This window comes from Leptodactylus fuscus, chromosome 10 (assembly GCF_031893055.1).
Source record: "Leptodactylus fuscus isolate aLepFus1 chromosome 10, aLepFus1.hap2, whole genome shotgun sequence".
NCBI classification, from domain to species: domain Eukaryota; kingdom Metazoa; phylum Chordata; class Amphibia; order Anura; family Leptodactylidae; genus Leptodactylus; species Leptodactylus fuscus.
In genome coordinates, this window is record NC_134274.1 from 72,946,169 (window position 1) to 72,958,990 (window position 12,822).

Genomic DNA, 12,822 nt, shown 5'->3' on the forward strand with positions numbered 1-12,822 from the left:
ATGGCTGCATCTGAAGCCTTCCAGCATGGCTGCATCTGAAGCCTCACCCCTTCCAGCATGGCTGCATCTGAAGCCTCCCCCCTTCCAGTATGGCTGCATCTGAAGCCTCCCCCCTTCCAGCATGGCTGCATCTGAAGCCTCCCACCTTCCAGCATGGCTGCATCTGAAGCCTCACCCCTTCCAGTATGTCTGCATCTGAAGCCTCTCCCCTTCCAGCATGGCTGCATCTGAAGCCTCACCCCTTCCAGCATGGCTGCATCTGAAGCCTCCCCTTTCCAGCATGGCTGCATCTGAAGCCTCCCCCCTTCCAGCAAGGCTGCATCTGAAGCCTCACCCCTTCCAGCATGGCTGCATCTGAAGCCTCCCCCCTTCCAGCACAACTGCATCTGAAGCCTTCCAGCATGGCTGCATCTGAAGCCTCCCCCCTTCCAGTATGGCTGCATATGAAGTCTCCCCCCTTCCAGCATGGATGCATCTGAAGCCTCCCCCCTTCCAGCATAGCTGCATCTGAAGCCTTCCAGCATGGCTGCCTCTGAAGCCTCCCCCCTTCCAGCATGGCTGCATCTGAAGCCTCCCACCTTCCAGCATGGCTGCATCTGAAGCCTCCCCCCTTCCAGTATGGCTGCATCTGAAGCCTCCCCCCTTCCAGCATGTCTGCATCTGAAGCCTCCCCCCTTCCAGCATGGCTGCATCTGAAGCCTCCCACCTTCCAGCATGGCTGCATCTGAAGCCTTCCAGCATGGCTGCATCTGAAGCCTCCCCCCTTCCAGCATGGCTGCATCTGAAGCCTCCCCCCTTCAAGTATGGATGCATCTGAAGCCTCCCCCCTTCCAGCATGGCTGCATCTGAAGCCTCCCCACTTCCAGCATGGCTGCATCTGAAGCCTCCCCCCTTCCAGTATGGATGCATCTGAAGCCTCCCCCCTTCCAGCATGGCTGCATCTGAAGCCTCCCCCATTCCAGCATGGCTGCATCTGAAGCCTCCCACCTTCCAGCATGGCTGCATCTGAAGCCTCTCCCCTTCCAGCATGGCTGCATCTGAAGCCTCACCCCTTCCAGCATGGCTGCATCTGAAGCCTCCCCACTTCCAGCATGGCTGCATCTGAAGCCTCCCCCCTTCCAGCATGGCTGCATCTGAAGCCTCCCCCCTTCCAGCATGGCTGCATCTGAAGCCTCCCCCCTTCCAGTATGGATGCATCTGAAGCCTCTCACCTTCCAGCATGGCTGCATCTGAAGCCTCACCCCTTCCAGCATGGCTGCATCTGAAGCCTCCCCCCTTCCAGCATGGCTGCATCTGAATCCTCCCCCCTTCCAGCATGGCTGTATCTGAAGCCTCCCACCTTCCAGCATGGCTGCATCTGAAGCCTCACCCCTTCCAGTATGGCTGCATCTGAAGCCTCTCCCCTTCCAGCATGGCTGCATCTGAAGCCTCACCCCTTCCAGCATGGCTGCATCTGAAGCCTCCCCCTTCCAGTATGGCTGCATCTGAAGCCTCCCCCTTCCAGCATGGCTGCATCTGAAGCCTCCCCCCTTCCAGCATGGCTGCATCTGAAGCCTTCCAGCATGGCTGCATCTGAAGCCTCACCCCTTCCAGCATGGCTGTATCTGAAGCCTCCCCCCTTCCAGTATGGCTGCATCTGAAGCCTGCCCCCTTCCAGCATGGCTGCATCTGAAGCCTTCCAGCATGACTGCATCTGAGGCCTCACCCCTTCCAGCATGGCTGCATCTGAAGCCTCCCCCCTTCCAGCATGGCAGCATCTGAAGCCTCCCCCCTTCCAGTATGGCTGCATCTGAAGCCTCCCCCCTTCCAGTATGGATGCATCTGAAGCCTCCCACCTTCCAGCATGGCTGCATCTGAAGCCTCACCCCTTCCAGCATGGCTGCATCTGAAGCCTCCCCCCTTCCAGCATGGCTGCATCTGAAGCCTCCCCCCTTCCAGCATGGCTGCATCTGAAGCCTCCCCACTTCCAGCATGGCTGCATCTGAAGCCTCCCCCCTTCCAGTATGGCTGCATCTGAAGCCTCCCCCTTCCAGTATGGATTCATCTGAAGCCTCCCACCTTCCAGCATGGCTGCATCTGAAGCCTCACCCCTTCCAGCATGGCTGCATCTGAAGCCTCCCCCCTTCCAGTATGGCTGCATCTGAAGCCTCCCCCCTTCCAGCATGGCTGCATCTGAAGCCTCCCACCTTCCAGCATGGCTGCATCTGAAGCCTCACCCCTTCCAGTATGTCTGCATCTGAAGCCTCTCCCCTTCCAGCATGGCTGCATCTGAAGCCTCACCCCTTCCAGCATGGCTGCATCTGAAGCCTCCCCCTTCCAGCATGGCTGCATCTGAAGCCTCCCCCCTTCCAGCATGGCTGCATCTGAAGCCTCACCCCTTCAAGCATGGCTGCATCTGAAGCCTCCCCCCTTCCAGCATAGCTGCATCTGAAGCCTTCCAGCATGGCTGCATCTGAAGCCTCCCCCCTTCCAGCATGGCTGCATCTGAAGCCTCCCCCCTTCCAGCATGGCTGCACCTGAAGCCTTCCAGCATGGCTGCATCTGAAGCCTCCCCCCTTCCAGCATGGCTGCATCTGAAGCCTCCCCCCTTCCAGTATGGCTGCATCTGAAGCCTCCCCCCTTCCAGCATGGCTGCATCTGAAGCCTTCCAGCATGGCTGCATCTGAAGCCTCACCCCTTCCAGCATGGCTGCATCTGAAGCCTCCCCCCTTCCAGCATGGCTGCATCTGAAGCCTCCCACCTTCCAGCATGGCTGCATCTGAAGCCTCCCCCCTTCCAGCATGGCTGCATCTGAAGCCTCCCCCCTTCCAGCATAGCTGCATCTGAAGCCTTCCAGCATGGCTGCATCTGAAGCCTCACCCCTTCCAGCATGGCTGCATCTGAAGCCTCCCCCCTTCCAGTATGGCTGCATCTGAAGCCTTCCCCCTTCCAGCATGGCTGCATCTGAAGCCTTCCAGCATGGCTGCATCTGAAGCCTCACCCCTTCCAGCATGGCTGCATCTGAAGCCTCCCCCCTTCCAGCATGGCTGCATCTGAAGCCTCCCACCTTCCAGCATGGCTGCATCTGAAGCCTCACCCCTTCCAGTATGTCTGCATCTGAAGCCTCTCCCCTTCCAGCATGGCTGCATCTGAAGCCTCACCCCTTCCAGCATGGCTGCATCTGAAGCCTCCCCCTTCCAGCATGGCTGCATCTGAAGCCTCCCCCCTTCCAGCATGGCTGCATCTGAAGCCTCACCCCTTCCAGCATGGCTGCATCTGAAGCCTCCCCCCTTCCAGCACAACTGCATCTGAAGCCTTCCAGCATGGCTGCATCTGAAGCTTCCCCCCTTCCAGTATGGCTGCATCTGAAGTCTCCCCCCTTCCAGCATGGATGCATCTGAAGCCTCCCCCCTTCCAGCATAGCTGCATCTGAAGCCTTCCAGCATGGCTGCCTCTGAAGCCTCCCCCCTTCCAGCATGGCTGCATCTGAAGCCTCCCACCTTCCAGCATGGCTGCATCTGAAGCCTCCCCCCTTCCAGTATGGCTGCATCTGAAGCCTCCCCCCTTCCAGCATGTCTGCATCTGAAGCCTCCCCCCTTCCAGCATGGCTGCATCTGAAGCCTCCCACCTTCCAGCATGGCTGCATCTGAAGCCTCCCCCCTTCCAGCATGGCTGCATCTGAAGCCTCCCCCCTTCCAGCATAGCTGCATCTGAAGCCTTCCAGAATGGCTGCATCTGAAGCCTCACCCCTTCCAGCATGGCTGCATCTGAAGCCTCCCCCCTTCCAGTATGGCTGCATCTGAAGCCTTCCCCCTTCCAGCATGGCTGCATCTGAAGCCTTCCAGCATGGCTGCATCTGAAGCCTCACCCCTTCCAGCATGGCTGCATCTGAAGCCTCCCCCCTTCCAGTATGGCTGCATCTGAAGCCTCCCCCCTTCCAGCATGGCTGCATCTGAAGCCTTCCAGCATGGCTGCATCTGAAGCCTCACCCCTTCCAGCATGGCTGCATCTGAAGCCTCCCCACTTCCAGCATGGCTGCAGCCGAAGCCTCCTCCCTTCCAGTATGGCTGCATCTGAAGCCTCCCCCCTTCCAGTATGGATGCATCTGAAGCCTCCCACCTTCCAGCATGGATGCATCTGAAGCCTCCCACCTTCCAGCATGGCTGCATCTGAAGCCTCACCCCTTCCAGCATGGCTGCATCTGAAGCCTCCCCCCTTCCAGAATGGCTGCATCTGAAGCCTCCCCCTTCCAGCATGGCTGCATCTGAAGCCTCCCCCCTTCCAGCATGGCTGCATCTGAAGCCTCCCCCCTTCCAGCATGGCTGCATCTGAAGCCTTCCAGCATGGCTGCATCTGAAGCCTCACCCCTTCCAGCATGGCTGCATCTGAAGCCTCCCCCCTTCCAGAATGGCTGCATCTGAAGCCTCCCCCCTTCCAGCATGGCTGCATCTGAAGCCTCCCCCCTTCCTGTATGTCTGCATCTGAAGCCTCTCCCCTTCCAGCATGGCTGCATCTGAAGCCTCACCCCTTCCAGCATGGCTGCATCTGAAGCCTCCCCCTTCCAGCATGGCTGCATCTGAAGCCTCCCCCCTTCCAGCATGGCTGCATCTGAAGCCTCACCCTTTCCAGCATGGCTGCATCTGAAGCCTCCCCCCTTCCAGCGTAGCTGCATCTGAAGCCTTCCAGCATGGCTGCATCTGAAGCCTCCCCCCTTCCAGTATGGCTGCATCTGAAGCCTCTCCCCTTCCAGCATGGCTGCATCTGAAGCCTCACCCCTTCCAGCATGGCTGCATCTGAAGCCTCCCCCTTCCAGCATGGCTGCATCTGAAGCCTCCCCCCTTCCAGCATGGCTGCATCTGAAGCCTCACCCCTTCCAGCATGGCTGCATCTGAAGCCTCCCCCCTTCCAGCGTAGCTGCATCTGAAGCCTTCCAGCATGGCTGCATCTGAAGCCTCCCCCCTTCCAGTATGGCTGCATCTGAAGCCTCCCCCCTTCCAGCATGGATGCATCTGAAGCCTCCCCCCTTCCAGCATAGCTGCATCTGAAGCCTTCCAGCATGGCTGCATCTGAAGCCTCCCCCCTTCCAGCATGGCTGCATCTGAAGCCTCCCACCTTCCAGCATGGCTGCATCTGAAGCCTCCCCCCTTCCAGTATGGCTGCATCTGAAGCCTCCCCCCTTCCAGCATGTCTGCATCTGAAGCCTCCCCCCTTCCAGCATGGCTGCATCTGAAGCCTCCCCCCTTCCAGCATGGCTGCATCTGAAGCCTCCCCCCTTCCAGCATAGCTGCATCTGAAGCCTTCCAGAATGGCTGCATCTGAAGCCTCACCCCTTCCAGCATGGCTGCATCTGAAGCCTCCCCCCTTCCAGTATGGCTGCATCTGAAGCCTTCCCCCTTCCAGCATGGCTGCATCTGAAGCCTCCCCCCTTCCAGAATGGCTGCATCTGAAGCCTCTCACCTTCCAGCATGGCTGCATCTGAAGCCTTGCCACTTCCAGCATGGCTGCAGCCAAAGCCTCCCCCCTTCCAGTATGGCTGCATCTGAAGCCTCCCCCCTTCCAGTATGGATGCATCTGAAGCCTCCCACCTTCCAGCATGGCTGCATCTGAAGCCTCACCCCTTCCAGCATGGCTGCATCTGAAGCCTCCCCCCTTCCAGCATGGCTGCATCTGAAGCCTCCCCCCTTCCAGAATGGCTGCATCTGAAGCCTTTCAGCATGGCTGCATCTGAAGCCTCACCCCTTCCAGCATGGCTGCATCTGAAGCCTCCCCCCTTCCAGCATGGCTGCATCTGAAGCCTCCCCCCTTCCAGTATGGCTGCATCTGAAGCCTCCCCCCTTCCAGCATGGCTGCATCTGAAGCCTTCCAGTATGGCTGCATCTGAAGCCTCACCCCTTCCAGCATGGCTGCATCTGAAGCCTCCCCCCTTCCAGCATGTCTGCACCTGAAGCCTCCCCCCTTCCAGCATGGCTGCATCTGAAGCCTCCCACCTTCCAGCATGGCTGCATCTGAAGCCTCCCCCCTTCCAGCATGGCTACATCTGAAGCCTCCCCCCTTCCAGCATAGCTGCATCTGAAGCCTTCCAGCATGGCTGCATCTGAAGCCTCACCCCTTCCAGCATGGCTGCATCTGAAGCCTCCCCCCTTCCAGTATGGCTGCATCTGAAGCCTTCCCCCTTCCAGCATGGCTGCATCTGAAGCCTTCCAGCATGGCTGCATCTGAAGCCTCACCCCTTCCAGCATGGCTGCATCTGAAGCCTCCCCCCTTCCAGTATGGCTGCATCTGAAGCCTCCCCCCTTCCAGCATGGCTGCATCTGAAGCCTCCCACCTTCCAGCATGGCTGCATCTGAAGCCTCACCCCTTCCAGTATGTCTGCATCTGAAGCCTCTCCCCTTCCAGCATGGCTGCATCTGAAGCCTCACCCCTTCCAGCATGGCTGCATCTGAAGCCTCCCCCTTCCAGCATGGCTGCATCTGAAGCCTCCCCCCTTCCAGCATGGCTGCATCTGAAGCCTCCCCCCTTCCAGCATGGCTGCATCTGAAGCCTCACCCCTTCCAGCATGGCTGCATCTGAAGCCTCCCTCCTTCCAGCGTAGCTGCATCTGAAGCCTTCCAGCATGGCTGCATCTGAAGCCTCCCCCCTTCCAGTATGGCTGCATCTGAAGCCTCCCCCCTTCCAGCATGGATGCATCTGAAGCCTCCCCCCTTCCAGCATAGCTGCATCTGAAGCCTTCCAGCATGGCTGCATCTGAAGCCTCCCCCCTTCCAGCATGGCTGCATCTGAAGCCTCCCACCTTCCAGCATGGCTGCATCTGAAGCCTCCCCCCTTCCAGTATGGCTGCATCTGAAGCCTCCCCCCTTCCAGCATGTCTGCATCTGAAGCCTCCCCCCTTCCAGCATGGCTGCATCTGAAGCCTCCCCCCTTCCAGCATGGCTGCATCTGAAGCCTCCCCCTTCCAGCATGGCTGCATCTGAAGCCTCCCCCCTTCCAGCATAGCTGCATCTGAAGCCTTCCAAAATGGCTGCATCTGAAGCCTCACCCCTTCCAGCATGGCTACATCTGAAGCCTCCCCCCTTCCAGTATGGCTGCATCTGAAGCCTTCCCCCTTCCAGCATGGCTGCATCTGAAGCCTCCCCCCTTCCAGAATGGCTGCATCTGAAGCCTCCCCCCTTCCAGCATGGCTGCATCTGAAGCCTCCCCCCTTCCAGTATGGCTGCAGCCAAAGCCTCCCCCCTTCCAGCATGGCTGCATCTGAAGCCTCACCCCTTCCAGCATGGCTGCAGCCAGATTCTCTGCCTCTGAGTGAGATGCGCCTTGCGGCCTCCAGAGATTGTCCCTACCATTTCAGCATCCTGATTTTCTTACCATAGACCATGACAAATGCAGCCAGAGAGTTCCTGCAGCCTTCATATTGTGGACACTTGGACACCAGTTCAGTGAACTTCTCCTTTACAGCGAGTGCTATCTCCTCATGAACACCAGAGCGCTTATCTGGAGAAAAAAAACAACAGTGTATACAGGGGCATAGATCCCAAGAAGAACATGAGCTGGCTGTATCTTTCACAGCTGGCACACAGACCTGTTATTTTTTAGGGCTCCATACACATGTCCTTGTATTAACAGGGGCCCATGAGCCAATCAGGACAGGTCTGATTCCTGCCTACATGATGTGAATTGGCCTATGGAGGGAATACAGATATCATCTATATGTATCACACAGACCCAGTGACGTCCCCTGCTGAATCTAAGCCGCTGCATGTATAGCTACATCAGTGTACCTCAAGTCTATGTAAAGAAGCGCTCCGTGCCACAAGACAAATAACTGTGTGTCTGAATATAGAGCTAAGGCAGCATTCACATTGTACCTACCATCGCCCAGTTTATACACCTCTGTTGTTGGCATTGTATAGGGGTAGGTCACCTATAGGCACCCATGACATATACCAGCCCTTGACAGAATACGCTCCAGCTCCGGTGAGGGAGAAAACACCAAAAGCTTTTCTAGTACAGACATCAAATGTATGCTGCACAGTGTGAATATGGCCCCTGTAGTACTGGCTATACAGATCTAAAGAAGCAACTCAACTAGAGACATGAAACCCGACCAACGCATGAAAGGTGGCTGAAGAAGCAAAGAGGAATGGAGTAGAAGCAGCAATATACTGTATATATTATATACACTCACCGGCCACTTTATTAGGTACACCTGTCCAACTGCTCGGTAACACTTAATTTCTAATCAGCCAATCACATGGCGGCAACTTAGTGCATTTAGGCATGTAGACATGGTCAAGACAATCTCCTGCAGTTCAAACCGAGCATCAGTATGGGGAAGAAAGGTGATTTGAGTGCCTTTGAACGTGGCATGGTTGTTGGTGCCAGAAGGGCTGATCTGAGTATTTCAGAAACTGCTGATCTACTGGGATTTTCACGCACAACCATCTCTAGGGTTTACAGAGAATGGTCCGAAAAAGAAAAAACATCCATTGAGCGGCAGTTCTGTGGGCGGAAATGCGTTGTTGATGTCAGAGGAGAATGGCCAGACTGGTTCGAGCTGATAGAAAGGCAACAGTGACTCAAATAGCCACCCGTTACAACCAAGGTAGCCAGAAGAGTATCTCTGAACGCACAGGATGTCGAACTTTGAGGCAGATGGGCTACAGCAGCAGAAGACCACACCGGGTGCCACTCCTTTCAGCTAAGAACAGGAAACTGAGGCTACAATTTGCACAAGCTCATCGAAATTGGACAATTGAAGATTGGAAAAACGTTGCCTGGTCTGATGAGTCTCGATTTCTGCTGCAACATTCGGATGGTAGGGTCAGAATTTGGCGTCAACAACATGAAAGCATGGATCCATCCTGCCTTGTATCAACGGTTCAGGCTGGTGGTGGTGGTGTCATGGTGTGGGGAATATTTTCTTGGCACTCTTTGGGCCCCTTGGTACCAATTGAGCATCGTTGCAACGCCAAAGCCTACCTGAGTATTATTGCTGACCATGTCCATCCCTTTATGACCACAATGTACCCAACATCTGATGGCTACTTTCAGCAGGATAATGCAATGCCATGTCATAAAGCTGGAATCATCTCAGACTGGTTTCTTGAACATGACAATGAGTTCACTGTACTCCAATGGCCTCCACAGTCACCAGATCTCAATCCAATAGAGCATCTTTGGGATGTGGTGGAACGGGAGATTCGCATCATGGATGTGCAGCCGACAAATCTGCGGCAACTGTGTGATGCCATCATGTCAATATGGACCAAAATCTCTGAGGAATGCTTCCAGCACCTTGTTGAATCTATGCCACGAAGAATTGAGGCAGTTCTGAAGGCAAAAGGGGGTCCAACCCGTTACTAGCATGGTGTAACTAATAAAGTGGCCGGTGAGTGTATATGGACATAACAAACTATATAGGAGCTGCGCCATACTTATGTATAGAGGTACCGCACTGTATAGGAACTGCGCCATATTTATGTATAGAGATACCGCACTGTATCGGAGCTGTGCCATATTTATGTATAGAGGTACCACACTGTATAGGAGCTGCGCCATATATATGTATAGAGGTATCACACTGTATAGGAGCTGCGTCATATATATGTATAGAGATACTGCACTTTATAGGAACTGTGCCATATTTATGTATAGAGATACCGCACTGTATCGGAGCTGTGCCATATTTATGTATAGAGGTACCACACTGTATAGGAACTGCACCATATTTATGTATAGAGATACCGCACTGTATCGGAGCTGTGCCATATTTATGTATAGAGGTACCGCACTGTATAGGAGCTGCGCCATATATATGTATAGAGGTATCACACTGTATAGGAGCTGCGTCATATATATGTATAGAGATACTGCACTTTATAGGAACTGTGCCATATTTATGTATAGAGGGTACCGCACTGTATAGAAGCTGTGCCATATTTATGTATAGACGTACCGTGTAGTTCAGATACCAATCCGCTCTGGAGTATCTCATCCAAAGCCAGTCTTGCTGCATTCCTCTTGGCCTCTTTTTTTGGATGCCCCTATTCCAGTGCTGTAATGCACTCCATCCACTATGGCACAAAAGCCATACAAAGTCCCGCTAGGACGTCCTAAGACACAAAATGGAACATTACATGGTATGTCAGTGACAACTAGTTGGGACCAAGGACCCCTGATCAGTGCAGTGGTCAGAGACATGACCTTACAGAGGAGCTTTCACCACTGGCACTAGATCTTTGAATCCTTCTGTAGGTGATACTCCACTGATTCTGGGGCAGTTGTTATGTTCTCTGTAGCCGCCACCACTCCTGACCAATCACTGAATAGCTTCAGCACCCAATTTTCTAATCTGGCTTTGAACTGTCAGGTGGGTGGTCCCAAACTATCTGCTCCAGCCCAGCACCAAATTATGCAAAGAACTGGAGCTGTTGGTGAAAGGACCCCTTTAAAAAGTATATGGTCCCCCCTATATGGTATATGGTCTTCCCTTGTAAGGTATGACTTGAGGATCGCTTTGTCCCACAGTGATTGGATACTGGGGAGATCATCATATATACTGTGTGGAAGCACTGAGGAGATCATTATATAGACTGTGTGGGGGCACTGAGGAGATCATTATATAGACTGTGTAGGGGCACTGAGGAGACCATCATATATACTGTGTGGGGGCACTGAGGAGATCATCATATATACTGTGTGGAAGCACTGAGGAGACCATCATATATACTGTGTGGGGGCACTGAGGAGATCATCATATATACTGCGTGGAAGCACTGAGGAGATCATTATATAGACTGCGTGGAGGCACTGAGGATATCATTATACAGAGTGTGTGGGGGTACTGGGGAGATCATCATATATACTCCGTGGAGGCACTGAGGAGATCATTATATAGACTGTGTGGGGGCACTGAGGAGATCATTATATAGACTGTGTAGGGGCACTGAGGAGACCATCATATATACTGTGTGGGGGCACTGAGGAGATCATCATATAAACTGTGTGGAAGTACTGAGGAGATCATTATACAGTGTGTGTGGGGGTACTGAGGTGATCATCATATATACTGCGTGGGGGCACTGAGGATTATATAGACTGTGTGGGGGCACTGGGGAGATCATCATATAGACTGTGCTGTGTAGGGGCACTGGGGAGATCATCATATAGACTGTGTAGGGGCACTGGGGAGATCATCATATAGACTGTGTGGGGGCACTGAGGAGATCAACGTATAGACTGCGTGGAGGCACCGAGGAGATCAATGTATAGACTGTGTGGAGGCACTGAGGAGATCATCATATATACTGCGTGGAGGCACTGAGGAGATCATTATATAGACTGTGTGGGGGCACTGGGGAGATCATCGTATAGACTGTGTGGGGGCACTGGGGAGATCATCATATAGACTGTGTGGGGGCACTGGGGAGATCATCATATAGACTGTGTGGGGGCACTGGGGAGATCATCATATAGACTGTGTGGGGGCATTGGAGAGCATTATATGATTTGGCGACAAAAGATTTAACAAAGAGAAATTAATTCACACAATATATATCCACCTTCTATACGTGGGGCCGATTACCTAACCTCGACCTTATCTGGTTGTCAGGATAGTTGTCATGGTCTCAGTGGTCAGCAGTTTATCCTGTGTTTTTCATAACATGACAATATGACATGGCTGCATCACATATAATGAATTAAAGGGGTTTTCCTGTCTACCAGTCTCAACAGCTTTGCCTGCTGTCTCTTCTCACTTTATTCTTTTACACACAGTCAAAGCCGCAAACCCCCAGCTTACTGAATAGCGCACTATGAAGTATCACAATGCGTATTATAATTACTAGAAATCTAATATAAATGCTGATCAGATAATATGCACAGTAAATGTCTATTACTTTACACAGGTTTGTGGAGAACATGTATCTGCTTCTTATTGTTATCAGTTTGTTTACACAGAGAGATAACAGATTCAGCTTTATCAATAAACTGCAATTAACTGAATGCAGAGTTGTAGACAACAGTGAGAGCAGTGAGTGATGTCATCTGTCCTGTCTTATCACGCAGGTCCTGCATGCAGAGCTGTAGAGAACAGTGAGCGATGTCATCTGTCCTGTCTTATCAAACAGGTCTGGCCTGCAGAGCTGTAGATAACAGTGAGTGATGTCATCTGTCCTGTCTTATCACGCAGGTCCTGCATGCAGAGCTGTAGAGAACAGTGAGCGATGTCATCTGTCCTGTCTTATCAAACAGGTCTGGCCTGCAGAGCTGTAAATAACAGTCAGTGATGTCATCTGTCCTGTCTTATCACGCAGGTCCTGCCTGCAGAGCTGTAGATAACAGTCAGTGATGTCATCTGTCCTGTCTTATCACGCAGGTCCTGCATGCAGAGCTGTAGATAACAGTGAGTGATGTCATCTGCCCTGTCTTATCACGCAGGTCTGGCCTGCAGAGCTGTAAATAACAGTCAGTGATGTCATCTGTCCTGTCTTATCACGCAGGTCCTGCCTGCAGAGCTGTAGATAACAGTCAGTGATGTCATCTGTCCTGTCTTATCACGCAGGTCCTGCCTGCAGAGCTGTAGGTAACAGTGAGTGATGTCATCTGTCCTGTCTTATCACGCAGGTCCTGCCTGCAGAGCTGTAGAGAACAGTGAGTGATGTCATCTGTCCTGTCTTATTAAACAGGTCCTGCCTGCAGAGCTGTAGATAACAGTGAGTGATGTCATCTGTCCTGTCTTATCACGCAGGTCTGGCCTGCAGAGCTGTAAATAACAGTCAGTGATGTCATCTGTCCTGTCTTATCACGCAGGTCCTGCCTGCAGAGCTGTAGATAACAGTCAGTGAT

General features: G+C 53.4%; 1 protein-coding gene across 1 annotated transcript in view; it reads right to left on the bottom strand.

Moving 5' to 3' along the window:
- LOC142219209 (adenosine deaminase domain-containing protein 1-like) overlaps positions 1-12,822 on the bottom strand; it is a 44,634-nt gene that overhangs the window by 20,163 nt on the left and 11,649 nt on the right. Inside the window, exon 3 of the mRNA XM_075288162.1 lies at positions 7,342-7,467. Coding sequence (XP_075144263.1) covers positions 7,342-7,467 — 126 coding nt within the window. The remainder of the gene's footprint in view (positions 1-7,341; positions 7,468-12,822) is intronic.